Source organism: Protopterus annectens, chromosome 1.part1 (genome assembly GCF_019279795.1).
Source record: "Protopterus annectens isolate FY-2018-M chromosome 1.part1, PAN1.0, whole genome shotgun sequence".
NCBI classification, from domain to species: Eukaryota; Metazoa; Chordata; order Ceratodontiformes; family Protopteridae; genus Protopterus; species Protopterus annectens.
In genome coordinates this window covers 1,788,779,839-1,788,799,087 of record NC_056726.1, presented here as the reverse complement: position 1 = coordinate 1,788,799,087, position 19,249 = coordinate 1,788,779,839, and the positions used below count along the sequence as shown (strand labels likewise).

The window sequence follows — 19,249 nt, the reverse complement described above, 5'->3', positions numbered from 1 at the left end:
GTATGATGACTGCTCTGCTCATTAACAGACAATGCCCTCCAACAAATCATGCTAATTACAAAATAAGCATGACTCAGTCATAAATTCAAACTGTGGCCCCTCTCTGGGTTAACTAGCTATTGGTCTTGCTTTCCAACCTGTCCCCTGACATAAATGGGCTACTTGGAGTTGACTGTGGTAACACTGTCTCAATAAAATGCTCTAATTCACCCAAAAATATGCACCCACATAGATGAATTAAAACAATCTTAAGGCAGTTTAAAATATACTTTACTTACTCATCTAGAATCTAAAATTGCTGTATTTTTCAGAGTAGACTGGCCATTTCAACTGTTTTGCCAGTAGTGATGAGTTTTGTGGTATCACCCAGACTGAATCTTCATCCCGAATCTGAGCTACAGAGCTCAGATATGCAGACCAGACCTGGTATAGAGCACTAATAGTCTTGCAAGACCAAAATTGTCAGCTACAAAAAAAAGATAATGCTGGCTCCACTCATTTTCTTTAACTTCTCACACCATGAGTCTGAGCTAAGTTTATAGTCAAGCTGGAGCTTAACTCAAATCAACTCTGGCTTGCATGTCAGTACCTGTGAGATACTGCATATAAAGCCTTATTAAAATGCAGGTATAACCACAGACAAGTGTTATGACTGCTAATACAATGCACTTAGTTTTTATAACTCTGTTTACAGGTTTAAATCTGAATCTTCTCTTTGACTTACTGAAGGTGGTCCCATGGTCAAGGTGACCATTTTGTTACTGGACCTAAACTGGGACACTTAACAGCCACCCAGAGAAGCCATGTCTACAATCCCATTCTCTTGCCCCCCCCCCCCCGTGGGAGTTGCACTGGGGCTGGCAAGTTGGCCTCCTGTCCTTCACCCGGCACTGTGGGGATGCCACTCTCTGTGAACAGCACCACCCAGGAGGCAAGAAGCCACATGCCAGGAGGCTCGAAGTGATGCACATTTGTCTGCACCTGGCACCATGTGGGAGAGAGACTGAGGTATGCTGCAAAATGCGCAGAGGTGGGGGATCATGGACTATGTCCCTTGCAAGTTTGAAAGCCACATGTGCAAGGCAAAGTGGAGAACCAGTGTCACAGAAGTCTGGATGAGGGACTGTCTGAGGCTTTGCAACCCAGCAGAGTTCCATGAGGCTGGGAAGATCCCCTGAGAGGCTCCAACAGCATGTGTGACACTGCATGATTTGGCAGCAGTCAGGAGATATGTAACCCTGGAAAGAGCTCTCTCTCCTGGGCAGAAGTTTAAGCCTGGAGGGGGTCCATACTGATGGAAGTCTGGATGGGAAAGAGAGGTGAAAAGTGAATGGGACAGGACAGCTTCAGCCTGGGTGAGGGGGTATGGACCATGGCCCTGCTGGGAAGGAAGTCTGGAAGGGGTAGAGAGGTAGATAGTGGCAGGGCTGGGTGAGGGGGGGTCAGGCAGAACTCCCCACAATGGAAGTCCTTAAGGGAGTGACTGGGGAAAGCAGCAGGGCCTGGAGAGCTCATGCCTGGGTAAAAGGGATCAGGCAGAGCTCCCCATGATGGAAGTCCTTGAGGAAGCAACAAGGCAGATGGCAGAGGGGCCTGGAGAGCTCCTGCTGGGGCGAAGGCATCCAACTTCACCCCTATAACCGATGGCATCCCTGAAAGATCTCTAAGTTCCCAGAGCTGCTCTGGATGGGAAAGCAGGGGCACTCTGAAGCCTTCATGAGAGTGGATCTGCCCCTCAGCGGCCGAGGGGAGTTCCGGAGGGGTGGATGGGATCAAAGGGAAACTCCCCTGAGAAGGTCTGCGGACATGAGCAATCTGGTATGATTTGGCAGCCTGCAGGAGACATAGAGGTAGTGGAGTCCCCTGACATGAGGGGGGGGGGCATGGTTGGGGAAGGTCTCTTGGCCAGATCAAAGAGGAGGCCTGGTAAGGTCAGCCCTGACAGAACTCAGTAAGGGTGAGCCGGGCAGGTGGGTGTGGGGCCTGGAAAGCTCCTGCCTGCATGAGTGGGTTCAGGTAGAGCACCCCACGATAGAAGTCCTGGAGGGAGTGACTGACAGATGGTGGCAGAGCATGGAAGGGTCCTGCCATGGTGAATGCATCCAACCTTACCCCATACCCAATGACATCCCCAAAAAAATCACAAAGTCCCCAGATATGCTCAGGATGGGAAAGCAGTGAGAGTGGATGCCCTGGGAAGCCAGGTCACCAATCAGATTGAGGGGCCTAAACTGGGACATTTCTGTGTCCCAAAGACAATGTTTGGGATTCCAGGACAGAGATTTCCAAACTGGGACTGTCCTGGAACAACTGGGACTGTTGGTCACCTTGCCCATGGTTTCAATGTCATGAAGCAAAATCACCTTATCTTTCAGGTTTTTAGGCCTGGACCAAAGCAGTTAACAATGAAGGGCTTAGACTGTTGCTTTTATCTCTTGGTAAGGTAAACCTGCCTGAGACAAGACAGCACTCAAGAGACATCAGCCAGATAAACAGTCTTTTTTCCAGCAGTGAAAACAGAGGCCAGTAGAACAAGACCATCCTGTACTTGCCTTCTCTAGGGGAAATATCACATAGTAACTTTGTGCTGACCTTTGACATCTACTAGAAGATGGCACAGTGACAAACACTGCCCATCTCCCCACACCTCCATGAAGCACTTAATCTTTCCCAGTTGTGCAAATCTCCTTGGAAGCCAAGTCTGTTCCCAAATCCAGGAGACCTGCACTACATATGAACAGATTTTTCCCCAGCACATTGGTGTCAATAAATGTTCTTGTACTGATTAAAACAAAGTATTACATATACTGTAAAAATCTGTGGTTTTCTGGTTTCAGTGCTCCTTTGCTGATTTTGTCAGCTGTTGCATTTCCACATATGAAAATTAGGATAGTTAAAACATAACTGGGGTTACAATGCCCTTTTTTAAATAATTAGGTATAAAGTCATATACCAACCACATACTTAGCAACCTGAAAATGCTGTCTTTAAGAATACACTCAACAACAACAGCAGGGTTAAATATAAAGAGGTACACTGAGGTTGTGTGAGACGTTGTGCTTTATTATTTACAGTATTTTATCACTACTGTTTGTGCTGCATTCCACTTTCTTTTTCTAGGATTTACAATTGATGTGTCAATAGTAAACAAATTCAAGCATTAATGTCTCTGCTGCTGTAACTGCTGTATGTATTGTAAAAAATTAGAAACAGTACATACGTGTACAAAGGCTGCAGCTGTAAATGAGATGTCTTCTGCGGAGCCTGGTAGCCATATGAGTCAAATCCTCCGATAAAATCAACTGCAAGGAAAAGGCAGTAGACAAAATACAAAGATAAGCTTTATCTAAAACGAATGACTAACACAAGCTTACTTACATAAAAGGTTCACTTCATAAAGGCTGGAAGACCTTTATCAATGAAAGAAATCAGCAAATATTGACTTTTTTCAGGACAAATATACAACCTAACAACAATGAAAAGGATGAACCACTCTGGCATCTAAGCATTGAACCGTAAGTAAAATGAGCATTTTCTGCATCAAAAATGGAATGGTTATAGCGTAGTGCATGTTAGAATGTGATAATTATGTCAATGTGTTCCCTTCTATCTGTCTACCTGTTTTTTACACAGCTATTAAGCACACATTATGCATTTTTACTAGACTTGGCACTACATTTGGCCTAATATTCCCCTCTCTACTGGCTGAGGATACAGATAATAGCCTTTTAAACAGCCTGATCTTAATACTTGTTTCATTACCATACAAAATCCCTCTCTATACTATTTCATATACCATACAGCCTCCAACCCCTACAGAAAACACACACTTCTACATCCAGCTTTGGAAGTTAGAGGTCTGAAAACCTGAAAAAAGCTCTTTCATTGCTTTTAGCAAATGGCTTAGTGAATGCAATATGACTTTTTCAGATGCAATCTGGTTCATATGGAACAGTCACAAAAATTAGAAAAATTAGTTCTGTACATACTAACAATACTAACTATATTCAGAAGTCGTTATATTTATTGTACACTTCCCAATACTTTCACATCAGCGGGCTATGGGCATGCAAGTATAGTAAGTAATAATCCACAAAAGAGTGTGTGTTTACTGGGGATTAATCAATACCCCAAGAGCGCAGTAAGGCATGAGGTTAAGGAAACTGCCCCAGACCACATGGGGGTTGATTAACCTCCATTAAATTTACATTATTGAGTCAGTTGCTAATTTTATAACATTACCTGTGTTAAAAAGATACAGTTACGACTACTGAATCCTACACAAATGCACTCTATAAACACTTACACATGTGCATGGATCATGCTATCCCAAACAGAACCAAAATGCTATCCTCCAAAAAAAGGAAGCCAATCTGGTGGTCCCCTGCCATAAACAAACCTTTCAACAGAATGAAGAAATTGTTGTAAAAGAGATTAAAATCCCATGAGTGAAGGAGCTCCTGGTCAGCCTCAGTAAGAAGCTGAGATCCCTTATAAGATCCTCCAAAGCTAGCTACGAAAACAAAATCGTCACTGATTCTAAGAAAAACCACAAAGCATTCTATAGCTATGTCAAGAATCTCAATGGCAACACCCAGATCTGCTCTGAGTTAACAGCACAGCGGCACGAAAATTACAGAACCAACTGATATTGCCAACATCCTGGCAGATAGGTTCAGTGCTAACTTTACCCCCCCTCTCATCCCCTAAAGAGCCCATATCTATACAGGAAGAATGCAGAGTCCCTGTAATCACAACTATGCAGGTAAAAGCTGCACTCTCTAAAGCCAAAAACACAGCATCCTTAGGACTGGACAACATCCCAGGCTGCGTTTTACACAAACTTCAGAACTAACTGGCTCCCCACCTAAGCACTATGTTCAATCATAGCCTCACATCAGGCTTTGTACCCACTGAATGGTGCACAGCAACAGTTATTCCACTCCACCACTGATCCTGGGAACTATCGCCCTATTAGCCTGATGAGCCTGGTCTGCAATGCCATGGAACGTATCATCATGGAATTCATAAACAAAGACATTGGTAACCTCCAAACTCTGGACCCCACCCAGTTCGGGTTTGTGAAAGACAGATCATGCCTCCTGAACTTGATCGACTTCTTTGAGGCAGTCACCAAAGCTGTAGATGAGGGTAAGGTGGTTCGCACAGCCTATCTTGACCTCGCCAAGGCTTTTGACACCATCCCCCATTCTGGAATTATAGCTAAACTCACTAAACTAGGTATAAATCCCTATGTCACAAGATGGGTTGCCAACTGGCTCACTGACAGAACCCACACTGTAAAAGTTGCAGACTCCAAATCTGACCTCAAAGCAGTGACAAGTGGAGTACCAAAGAGTTCCGTCCTGGGACCTCTCCTGTTTGGTATCTACTTCTCTGAAGTACAGGCTAAAACAGAAGGCCTTTGGCTAATGAAGTTCACAGATGACTTCAAACTAGGAGCCATAGTCGAGTCCCCAAATGATGTGGACATCCTACAGAAGGGCATCACTGAGACAGATGCCTGATGTCAGAGCCATGGCCTCAAGCTCAATGCCAAAAAGTGCATTGTCAGCCCCTTTGGTAAAAACTCTGTACCCAAGAACTAGCACATAGGCAGCAGTCTATTTAACACTGAATGTGTGATAAGAGACCTTGGGACCCAGGTGGACAGTAGTCTCTCCTTTGGTAATCACATTGTCACAGTAGTCAGGAAGTTCTTCTACATGGCACACCTCATCACAAAAGGGTTCTCATCCAGGAAAAAAGAGGTCATTAATCCCCTCTACTCGTCACTCATTAGACCCATTATAGAGTACAACACCCCTTTTGGAATGTACCTCACAAGACATCTGCAGCAGCTGGAAAGGCCACAGAAGTACCTCACAAAGAGAATTACTGGCCTCAAACAGATGCCCTACACTGATAGTCTCAAAAAACTCCAGCTTTACTCTGTAGCATATCACCTACTCCGAGGTGCTCTCTGCCTAACATATAAAGCTGTGTCAAACCCAGAACTGTTGGACATGCTATACCTAAAGAAATCCCAATCCCTCCAAGCTACACACTCTAGGGACCTAAACTTTGTCACCACAATAAACAGGACATGCTGGAGGGATAGATTCCTGTCCCACAGACTTCCCATGCTCTGGAACAAGCTACCCATCTATGTCAAGCAAAGTTCCTCATTAGCACTCTTCAAGAAAAATCTTGATGAGTGGATGGGAAATAGGAAATACACCCTGGGGATCACTTCTGTAGCTCTGCTTGACAGTGGCACAGGAAAATAACTTTCTTGGGTGGCGTAAGCCAGGGAACCTTGTTGGCTAGGCTTACTTAGGCCCTTGGGCCGATAGCCTAGTACCTACCTATGAACCTATGTACCTATAGCTGCTTGTTGAAAGTTCAAGTCCCATAACTGTTACACCCCTTAACAGTGAGAATTTAAGCACAAATAATGCTAATCTATAGTAATTCTGAGACTGTGCTATCTGGGAGTAACCTCCCTACTAAAAGGTGCAGTGATTTTAGAATATATATAAGTAGCATGGAGGGGAATTGTAGGGAGGTAAAGTACCCAACAAAATGCCTTAAATGGTTAACATAAAAGTTACTGTTTTTGTCAGGCTTGTAGCTTAATTTTTGAATTTCATGACTTACAAGCATCGTGTCATACTTACAAGGAGTATAAAAAGATTGCTTAAACTATAACAAATTATATATTCATCAGATTGTATTTCTACTAAAGTACTTTCCTTTTCATAACCAAGGTAAACTTTTGTAGTTTGTTTCAATGAATTTGGTAGGTGCAGGAAAAAAATGGATCATTGTGACTGCAAAAACTGAAAGCATGGAAGCCATCATCTTGAACACGGAGTGGCACACCAAAATAAATAACAAAACTGCATTGGTTAAAATGAATAGCAGAACAATTAATTCATTCAAAATAACTTATAATAGGTTCATAACTAGGCTAACTGCTTTGAAGGACCATTTTAAGCCTAGCTAATAACCCAAGGTCAGAATCACACTCTGTACCTTCTGCCCATAAGGTGAAAAACCTTAACTATTATGCCAAACCCACCTCCTGGTCTTGCTTTATATAGAAAAAGAAATACACTATTCTTGTTAACATCGTCTGTTGTGTTGAATGTGTCACAAATTGCAATGCATAAACACACAAGCATGAGTTCTTCAGTCAAACGTGTATTCAGAAAAAACATAGATATAAAACCTCCCATAAACGTAAGCGTAAGCAAAGCAAAAGTCAGACTCACACAACACACATCTGTCCTGCGGTTCACAAAATTAAAATAAACCCATAATGAACCAAAACTACCATTGCTAAAAAAAATGCACACAGACACCATACCTCTCAATCTGCAGACACTAAAAATAGGAACAAAGGCCCTCGAAAGCAGGAACATCAACTAAAAATCTGGACATCTAATTAGCATAAAAATAGAATACCAAATGACACAACTCTTGCCACTTCCAGTAAGAATGTGAGATACTTAGAAACTCATTTAAACAACAGATTGTGACACAAATGATAGAAAATATAAGCAGATTATCAAAAAGACAGTGTAACATTTGTAAATGTTAATGAACAGTGTTGGAAAATTCTATCACTCAAGGTCATTTATTTTTAGTTCAGAAAAAAGAGAGATGTAAGATTTGTAACCTCTTTCTTTAAATTATTGTTGCCACTACTATGTTTGTCATGTAGTATGATTTTCTATGCAGTAGACAGCTTTAAATATCACATGTGGTGAGGGGAATTCAGAAAATTATGTGAAGGGGCAAATCACGCCCTGAAACGGAAATACCTAAAAATATAGGAATATTCTGTGCAGGGGTAAATCAGGCCTGAAGATAGACCAATAGGGGCACAGTAGCTAGCTGGTGGAGCACACAGGATATGTGGAAAAAATACCAAAACACCGTACCAATAAAGTATATAATACTTTATACATCGTGACAACTCGCCCATGATCCACTGTTAAAAGCAAATTCCCTATTTTTAAAAAAAGTGAATGCCATAATCTTACAAATCCTATTTTGTCTTGCTCAAGTATTATGCTCTGGATGAAATAGGTTCATAGGTGTTTACTAGGCTATTGACCACAAGGGCCTTTTTAAGCCTAGCCATGCTTTCCAAATCTCTGACAAGTTCTGATACCCTTGATAAATGTAAGCAGAGGCTTGGGAGATGAACCATTTACAAGCAGGGGTCTGGGTGATGAACCATTTACAGGTTACTGGTGTCATTAGCGACATAGGTGCCAAACCAGGGATGAATTTCCTGCTCCCCATCCAATTGTCCAAGTTGTACTTGAATTGGGTTAGGGACTTCACATGGATGGCGAACCTGTTCAATTGACAGGGTAGTCTTTGTGATACATAGCTGTCTCTCCAGCAGGTCCTATTTATGTCACAGGCAAAGTTTAAGTCTTTAGAATGGTAATTCTGCTGCTGTTTGTTTGTAGATATGCAGGAGGTCCATCAAAGTTGGGTCTGACAATGCTCTCTATGCCAGGCATAGATTTCCCCTCAAAAGCCTGTAGGAGACAGAATAGAGGGATAGAGCCTTGAGGCGGTCTGCATAGGACATTTTGCTTATGGCCTGTATGTTTTAAGTGAAGAACCTCTGCATACATTCAAATTGTTGGATATGCCTGGTTAGGTACACACCAAAGGGGGCATTGTACTCAATGATAGGTCTGATGAATGCCAAATACAGTGGAACAATGACTTCTTGGACTTAAAAGACATACCTTTGTTTATAAGTTGTGCAACATAGAATGATTTTTTCACTACTGTAGACATATGGTGGTCAAAGGCTAGATTACTATCTATGTGTATCCCTAAGTTCTTGACTACTGGGTCAACTCTAAGGGGTGTGTTGTCAATATGATAGTTACCATGGGTGGATGACTTCCCAAAGGATATTATTATGCATTTCTTGGCATTTAGTTTTACTGTATGGCTCCGACATCAGTTGTTTGTCTGTGTCAGCTCCTCCTGGAGAACATTTGTGTCAGATCCTAATTTGCAATCATCTGCAAATTTAGTCAGCCAGAGACCACTGACATTGGCTTTGACTTCAGAGAAGTAAATGCCAAAAAGGAGCAGTTCAAGGACTGATCCCTGAGGGACTCCACTTGTGACTGGCCTCTTTGTAGAGGTGGACTCCCCGATTCTAACTTTCTGGGCTTCCTGGGTCCTGTCTGTGAGCCAATTGGCTATCCATCTGGTGACATATGAGTTTGTATCTAACCTCTTGAATTTGTCAACAATGCCTGAGTGGGGTATTGTGTGAAATACCTCAGCCAAGTCAAGGTAGGTAGGCAGTGTAAACCATTTTCCCTCATCCATTGCTTTGGTTAACTTCTCAAAGAAGTCCACCAGGTTGAGTTAAAAATTGGAAGCCTTGAAACACAAAATCAGAGTAATTTAAGTAAAAAAAAATGTGGAAATGAAAATAAGTTAGAGAAGTTGTACAATATGTCTGTGATTCACTCTGTTACTATTCTGTTTACATGGGAGTTTAAAAAAAAAATGTCCTTATACCTGACATGACTGATATAATGGGCTTGAAGTGGATTCTTGGGAAAAAATCTCCAAGATAACTTTATAGCAGGAGGTCCCACTGAATGATTCTGATGTATTAAAATAGTAAGAGTACAAAGATATAGGTTCATAGGTAGGTACTAGGCTACTGGCCCTAGGGCCTATATAAGCCTAGCCAAACAGTACCCTGCCTTTTGCCACCCAAGAAAATTATTTTCCTGTGCCCCTGTCAAGCAGAGCCACAGACGTGATCCCCGGGGTGAATTTCCTATCTCCTATCCAATCATCAAGATTTTTCTTGAAGAGTGCTAATGAGGAGCTTTGTTTGATATAGATAGGTAGTTTATTCCAGAGTATGGGAAGTCTCTGGGACAGGAATCTATCCCTCCAGCATGTTATGTTTATTGTGGTGACAAGGCTTAGGTCCCTAGAGCATGTAGCTCGGAGTGATTGGGATTTCTTTAAGTGGAGCATGTTCAACAGCTCTGGGTTTGACATAGCTTTGTATGTTAGGCAGAGATCGCCTCTGAGTAGGCGATATGCGACAGAGTAAAGCTGGAGTTTTTTGAGACAGTCTGCATAGGGCATCTGTTTGAGGCCAGTAATCCTCTTTGTGAGGTATTTCTGCAGCCTTTCCAGTTGTTGTAGATGTCTTGTGAGGTACATACCAAAAGGGGCATTGTACTCTATAATGGGTCTAATGAGTGATGAGTAGAGGGGAACAATGACCTCTTTTTTTCTGGATGTGAAACCTTTTGTGATGAGGTGTGCCACATAGAAGGATTTCCTGACTACTGTGGCGCTGTGATTATCAAAGGAGAGACTACTGCCCACCTGTGTCCCAAGATCTCTTATCACACTTTTGGTGTTAAGTAGACTACCACTTATATGGTAGTTCATGGGTACAGAGTTTTTACTAAAAGGGATGACAATGCACTTTTTTTGGCATTGAGCTTGAGGCCATGCCTTTGACACCAGACATCTGTTTCAGTGAGGCCCTTTTGTAGGATGTCCACATCGTTAGGAGTTTTGATTATGGCTAATTTGCAGTCATCTGCAAACTTTGTTAGCCAAAGACCTTCTGTGTTAGCCTGTACTTCAGAGAAGTAGATACCAAACAGGAGAGGACCTAAGACTGAACCCTGTGGTACTCCACTTGTCACTTGTCTGAAGTTGGATTTAGAGTCTGCTACTTTCACAGTGTGGGTTCTGTTAGTGAGCCATTTGGCAACCCATCTTGTGACATAAGGATTTATACCTTGTTTAGTGAGTTTATCTATAATTCCAAAGTGGGGGATGGTGAGTAAAGCCTTGGCGAGATCTAGACACACTGTGTGAACCACCTTACCCTCATTTACGGCTTTGGTGACCACTTCAAAGGAGTCTATTGGGTTTAGAAGACATGATCTGCCTTTTACAAACCTGAACTTTTTTTAGGGTCCAGAGTTTGGAGATTACCAATGTCATTGTTTATAAGTTCCATGATGATACGCTCCATAGCCTTGCAGATCAGGCTCATCAGGCTAATGGGGTGGTAGTTCCCGGGGTCCATGGTGGCTCCCCCTTTGTGGAGTGGGATAAATGTTGCTGTGCGCCATTCAGTGGGCACAAAGCCTGAGGTGAGGCTATGCTTGAACATGGTACTTAGGAGGGGTGCCAGTTTGTTCTGTAGTTCATGTAGAATGCAGCTTGGGATGTTGTCAGGTCCCATGGATGCTGTGTTCTTGGCTTTGGAGAGTGTGTTTTTTACCTGTGCAGCCGTGATTACAGGAACTTTGCACTCTTCCAGTATAGAGATGGGCCCTTTAGGGGGTGAGAGAGGGGTAAAGTTAGCACTGAACCTATCTGCCAGGATGTTGGCAATATCAGTTGGTTCTTTATATTTAGTGCCATTGTGCTGTAATTCAGAGCAGATCTGAGTGCTGCCATTCAGATTCTTGACATTGCTATAGAATGCTTTGTGGTTGTCTTTAGAATCAGTGGCGATTTTGTTTTCGTAACTAGCTTTGGAGGATTTTATGAGGGATCTCAGCTTCTTACTGAGGCTGACCACGGAGTTCCTCCAATCATGGAATTTTACTCTTTTTTTACAACTGTTTCCTTCTTCTACAATGAAATAACTACGATGCAGTGGCAATGATTATTGATTTATTTATATTTTTGTTGACCCGGATAGTCCCCTAGGCCAATGGCCTCTTTTCAGGGGAGACTTGAGATGGTATTCACACTGACTAGGAGAAATTTGGCCAGGGCACGTGCAAACTTCTCCAATTCTTTTTGATAAGTGCTGTGGGATCTTTTAAATCCACACCAACTCAGGCAGATGGAACATCAGTTTAACATTTCATCGAAAAGGTGGCAAACCCAGGAATGCAACACCTCCACTTATACTGAACTAGTGTTTGTATGGATAAACTAATCACAGTACCTAGTGTGGAAATGGTGCTCACAGACTTCTGTACCAAAGGTTGCATGCTACCTGTTGAGCTCCTGAGACTTCAGGCAAGTACATGTTAGTTTTCAAGCTTCTCCAAAGAGAACAGCACTGATAAAGGCAAAAATTGTACCAAGCAAACGCAGCACCTGAACTGTCTAGCACTCTCTTTCTTGTTTGCTAAAATACCTCCAGTAGAAGTACTATAAATCTGAACATTTAGGGGATAGCAGCATACTTTTCAACTTATTTTGCCAAAAATTTTGACAAAGCCAAAAATAATGAGGTGGTGAATTTAATCGAACAACTCATTTTGCATCAAGATGCATTTTTGAAGAAGAAGTATACGACTTTAATGACTGACATTACTGACTGACAGTAATCATGAATGATTTAGCAGAAAATCAAAAATGTCATAAAGGACAGGACAAGCATTTGAAGCAAAATCAGCAACATTCTGCAAAAATAGGGATAAATGGGAGATATGAATAACACTCAGAAGAAATGTCTGGTCACAATAACCCATTCCTGGATTTCAATACTTTTTTGGATGTGGTGGTTTTTAAATGACACAGTTATAATTTTCTAAATGTTATTATAACTGTCTATGAACAAATCTCAGCAGAAGACTTTAAGAAATTGTAGTTTTAATGGCTGAAATAACTAAAACTATATATATATATATATATATATATATATATATATATATCCTTAAATTCTTAAGCTGAGGCTTCCTCATTTGACAGTTTAGCATGGTTTGATTTACCACAACATCCATAGAACCAACAAGCAAAAGAATTAAAGAAACTGCATCCACATCCAACTTTCCATCTTCAAAATATATGACACTACACTGTCTCTCGTAATATGGGACAAATGGGCATAATGTGGAGCATTTACTAACTACTAGAGAGGGAGCTTACAGCATAGACAAAATGTTAATTTATCCTTGTTAAACCACATACCCAGTTCTTCAACCAATAGAGACACTCAGGCAAAACAAACTCAAACTGCAAAACTTCAAAGTCCAAATGGGCAAGAAAAGCAACCCCCCCCAAAAAAAAAATTTCAACTTTAGTCAATATCAAGCAATCAAGAAATAAAGGTAGAGCAAGCTTGCAACATCATGAACATGATACCATCCATAATACAAGCAAGCAAAACAGTTAAGGAAACTATCTATCTACAGTCAACCTTTCATTTTCAAAATGTGGAATACTACACTCTCTTGCACAATGTGAACAAGAAGGTAAAATGTGCCACATTTTCTAACAACTGGGAAAGAAGCTCACACATTATGGTTGAACTGTGGACTTTATAATTATAAAATATTCTTTAATACCTCCAGTATCTTTATGCTTGCCAGAGCAGTCACTTGAATCCAGTGTAAAATTTTACCTTTACACTATTTATAAGATAAAAAAGTTATACAACAGTTGTAATGTATTGTGTTTTACCAACTCAGCTTTTCAAACATTTGAGACTTGACAGCAAGTTGAAAAAGTCCAGGTCCCTCCTGACACACACACACACACACACACACACACACACACACACACACACACACACACACACACACATCAACCTATCCATTACAGCCACTTGTATGACTGTGCACCTCGAATATTTGCTTGAGATTAAATGAATGAAAAACTTCATAAATAATTGCCCAGAAATGTATCTCTTCAGGTCGATGTCAGAGCCATATTTTGTAACTCCCCTCCCCTCGCTCACGTTCTTAGCTCAAGAACCAGAAGCAATGAATAAAATCAAGAGCAGCTTTTAAACATTTCTGTTATATACTTAGAAAGTTGATAGAATAACAAGTGTTTGCATTATCAGGCATTTTCTTAAGGATACAAAATCTGAATCTCACTTACCTGTCATTAGGTGGTGAAAGCAATTAGCAACACCTTGACAGAAGTCACAAAGTTTCCAAGGTACAGACCAAAATTCTTATGAATTTTCTTTGTCCAAGAATTCTGAACAAAGCCAAAATAATGGGGGCAAAAAGAGACAAATGTTATTACTTTATGTATTTGGGTCTCTGATAAGGGGTAAGATGGGAGTACTGACTGGTTAAGTGCCTTGTTTAAGGTCACAAAGTTGGCAAATGAAGATGGAAGGATTCAAATGCTGTATCTTTGATTACAGGAAGCAGTTTATTAATATAAGTGCCAGACAGCTCCAAACCACTTAAAATGTTAATAGAGCCAAGTTTATTTTATTTTTTTATATTCGCTTACTGGGAAAGTCTGAGTGGGTAATATCAATTTTCAGTGGAGGCCCAGGGAGAAAAGCTTCATTTGTTTGTATCACGTTATACTCAGTTCAAGTTAAACACAGAGTAGTTACATTTCTGTTTACATTTACACACATACAGGACTTACATTTTTATATATTCTGAGATTTTACAGAGGTAGAAATTACTAAAGAGAAACCCACAAGCAACTTAATGGATTGTACAGGCAGCAGTTATGTATAAATATTGTTTTGTCATTTCAGTGAGAGGTTGGGAGTATTGCGAGGACAGTATTTGGAGAGTATCGTACGGTGATCACGAAGTCTTAAACTGGTCAGCGAAGAGGCAAACTACTCTAAGTCACTTAAAGATTTAACAGAATAGTTTTTGTGTCAACATGCATTTTCTGAACATTTGAATAACAAAAACTATGAAACTCTGATAACTGGCATTAATGACTGACTACAGACATTGGTAATTTTTAACCTAAGTGGCTTATCAGAAAATGAAGACATGTGAAGTCCTGGTATTTACAACAGAGGAGTAAGGCTCTAAACCTTTAGTAAGCTGATTTCTGTAGTCAAGGGGACAACATATGAATCTTGCCTACTGTATGACTTTGAGTAAGTCACTTAACCGGACTGCACTCCTTAGCTGGCCAATTACCTGGTTTAAAACACAGAAAAACAAAAAGGCAGGGCACATGTATGAGGCTAAATACTCGTGCACTTTCTGATCAGTAAGAGCAGCTCTGGATCAGAGCTAAATAGAGGCCTAGGCAGAGTAATGGACTAGACCCTCCTCTGCCATAGCGATATCCTATTACTTGGCAATTACCATAATGCACTGTTAAAACCTGTGAGTGTGCACACTATTTTTTTCTATGCATATACAATTATCACAGATTTTCTGATTTAATCTAAAACTTTTATTAAACATTTTCAAGCAGAAACACTGACAACCATCTGATGAATACAACAAAACACTCTCACATGGAAAACAGACAGCATGAGCAAAGTAAACTTCTCTTCCTTTTAAACTTACATTTATTGAAAATGCATCTGGGAATCCATTATACTACAACAGATGTGCAGGGATGCATAGTCAAGCAGCGTATAGTGAAGCACGAATTAGGATGAAGGATGCAGGAATTCAAAATACAGATGTACAATATATTTTCTAACAACTTGTGAAAGCCTACTGGATACAGTTGTCTTTTCAGGGGCTGTTCTGTCTGGTGAAATAACTTGGTCGGACTCACACTAGCAAACAAACTTTGAGGGAATCAAATGCTGCACAACAGTATGCAGTTCAGCGTGTAGCTTTAACTAATCTGCACAAAGTACCAAGTTGCTGCAACCCAAAACAGTACATTTCAAACCCTTGTTCCTGTAAAACGCAAGTTAAATTAAAAATGCAGGCAGAGTTAACATTTTAACATTCTCATAGCCTTCATGTTGTGCAGTTTATTCTCAGACAAATAAGTAAACTTCCAACAGTCAATAAAACAAGAAAACCAAACATCATACCCAAAGACCCTTGCTCATTTGTTGAAGCCTGTGTTTACTAACATTGATTACTTCCTATACTCCATATAACTACTCTAGGTAGCAGGACAGGAACACACACACACACACACACACACACACACACACACACACACACACACACACACACACACACACACACACACACAGATGTGACTATCAGTTACAGTCACCTGTATGACTGCATATTAATATGTTTTCTTGTGATAAAATAAATGAACAAATGCATAAATAACAACCTGAAGTGTATTTCAGCTCACTGCCATGAGACCAATATAGTGCATTCCATTGCACATACCCCGTGCCCTCACAACATCTTAACTTAGGAATCAAAGATAAAGACACAACAATCAGGAGCACATTTTACATCTTTCTTTTATATAATAATATAATATAATATATAATATATAATATATAATGCATCAGCATGCATTTTCTAAAGTCAAAGTCTGAAACTCACATATTGACATTATTTATTGTCTCTAATTCACAAACATTTCCAGAAAGCTAGAAATGTTACAAGGAATAGACCAATATAATTCTCAATTTCTTTATCCAAGAATTCTAGACATGGGGGGAGGGGGCAGAAGGACAAATTTTAAATATTATTTTTTATCTACTTGTTAACCAGGTAAACCTACTTGAAAAAGTGTCACTTTACAGAGGTAACTCAATAGTTCAATCTGAATGACTTGCTCACACTCACACAGTATGCAAATACAGGTGGGAGGATTCAAACCATGTACCTTTAATTATTAAATGCAATTTGCTAATAGCTTGAGCTTTACATGCCACACAATTCTAATTGACTTTAAAGGTTAACAGAAATACATCAGGTATTCATGGACATGCATCTTCTGAGCAATAGAAGTACGAAACTCTAATGACTGATTTAGTCAAAACAGAAGATCAGTTAGGTTTGTTGTAAAGGATTAAGACTTCAAGCTCTTAATGAGCTGCCAGGAGTACCAAGTTTGATTCCTTCTCCCAAAATGACTGATTAAAATGTAATAATAGACACATCTATGTCACTTAATCTCTCAACCAAAAAGCATTGAAAAGGCATGCCAAAGAGTTAAACACTATTTTGTGGTCCGCTCATATATGAATGTAAGTGCTCAGCCAAAAGCATCAGGCATTTGTTTTGTTATTCCCAGCATTAAGCATTTTAGTATACCCAGGGATAAGAGCACTCAGTGGGGCACATATTTAAGGGTAGGGTTGCCACCTTTCGTCGTGGCTTAAACTGGAGTAAAGCCACACCCCTCGCATCACCAGTAACCCTGCCCATCCCATCCCCTCTCCTGCCCACATTCTGCCCATATTGTGATGTCATGATGATATCAGCTGGCAGGGAATGCCCTCTTTTTCCATTCTTGCTGCCTGCTTTCAGCTGATTTACTATGCTTTTCTGTAAAAAAGCATAGTAAATCAGCCGATTTACAAATTCCGATAATCTGTTTCCTTTTTGAAACAGAATACTGGAGTTTGTACAGTGTTTACCGGACTAGTGGAGAATCAGTTTGATTTCTGGATAGTCCGGAAAAAAAATGGAGGGGTGGCAACCCTATTTAAGGGGGCCTCTTGCTCCTGTGTGCACCCTTCTGGTGCTTCCTATCACACACAAACACATGGACACACACACACACACACACACACACACACACACACACACACATATATATATATATATATATATATATATATATATATATATATATATATGGGTCCCCTTGACATGGTCGACAGTTCAAAATGTCGAAGACCTTATGGCCGAGACCATATAATTGACTTTTGAAATGCCGACCATGCGGAACCAGCACTTCCGTACAGTGCGGAATGGAAAGATTTCCATCTTCTGCATTGTAGTGCGATCTCAGAGTTGTTATATTTAAGTTACGGGGGGAGTGGGGGGTGGAGCCCCCACAGGGGGGTGCAGGGGTGCTTGCCCCCCTGCTAGCAGTGTTAAGGTCAGTGTTTGTTGTTTTTTGTTTTTGTTCTTTACATGTTCGACATTTCAAATGTCGATCATATGGCCTTGGCCATATGGTCTTCGACATTTTGAAATGTTGATTTTGTAAAGTAGACCCATATATATATATATATATATATATATATATATATATATATATATATATATTAAAAATTAAAACCTTACTCAAAATAAATGAAGAAAAATGCTAATAAAACTAATAAACTTCTTTTACTGGTGAAAAAAAAATAAATATGGAATAAAACATTGAGTCTGAACTGTTGTTAAGCGCTTTCATGCCTTTATTGATATAAAGCACTTCTTCAGAACTAAATACAAATGTACAGAATCAAAGATAAATACTGTGCATGAAGCAGGAGAAACAGCAGTTCCATAGAAACTAATGGTAACTATCAAAGCTAGAAATAAACCAATCATTAAACAGAATAATTACAGCTGTTGTTACAGTAACTAATGATGCTACTTTGTGGGTATATATATATATATATATATATATATATATATATATATATATATATATAGGTCCTAGTCAGAACGTCGAAAGTACAGTTCATCGAATTGCACTTTGTCGAACTGACTTTAGCGAAAGTGCATAACATCGAATATGCACTTTCGATAAAGGAGACTTAAAAGAGAGAAAACATGCTGTTTAGAGGTTATTATTTTATTTTTTGCCGGTTATGAAAACTAGCTTTTGCGAAAGTGCACTTTCGATATAGTGCACTTTCGCTTTTATGGGGTTCGATGTTGTTAGATCAATGTTGTGTGCTTTCGATCTAACAACATAGACCCATATATATATATATATATATATATATATATATATATATATATATATATATATATATATATCTATATATATATATATATCTATATATATATATATATATATATATATATATATATATAGATACGCACACACACATGCACGCACACACACACGCACACACACAAACACACACACACAGACACACACACACACACACACACACACACACACACACACACACACACACACACACACACACACAAAAACACAAACACAACACTGTATTCAACTATCTTGGAATTTAAAGTAAACCCAGCAATATGGACAACCCATATCTAGCAATAAGAAATTATTAATAAAACAAGTAAAACTACAAAGATCAAAGAAACAAAGAAACAAAACGCATGTATAAATTGCATTCAGACAGAAGAAATAACATTAAGCAAAAATAGTGGTTCTATATTCAAAGAAACTAGTACAGGAATACTTCAAAATAGATAAAAACCTTCAGCACCAAAAGAAAAGCATCTAATATAGATTTACAACATTGACGTAAATACATAAAAGTAACCTAAAGGGCAATAAACATATTCTTTAAAAAATATGACTAGACACAACTTCTTTATGTAGTTTAAGGATTAGAAGGCTTTACAGAAATGATTCAATCAAGTCTCCTGGTTCAAATTGCAGA

At 39.8% G+C, this 19,249-nt stretch overlaps 1 protein-coding gene across 1 annotated transcript in view; it reads right to left on the bottom strand.

Annotated features, from left to right (window-relative positions):
* The window catches only part of NKAIN1 (sodium/potassium transporting ATPase interacting 1), a 1,468,559-nt gene that overhangs the window by 499,958 nt on the left and 949,352 nt on the right, over nt 1–19,249 (bottom strand). The window contains exon 6 of the mRNA XM_044089645.1: nt 3,221–3,302. Within this exon, the coding sequence (XP_043945580.1) occupies nt 3,221–3,302 (82 nt within the window). The remainder of the gene's footprint in view (nt 1–3,220; nt 3,303–19,249) is intronic.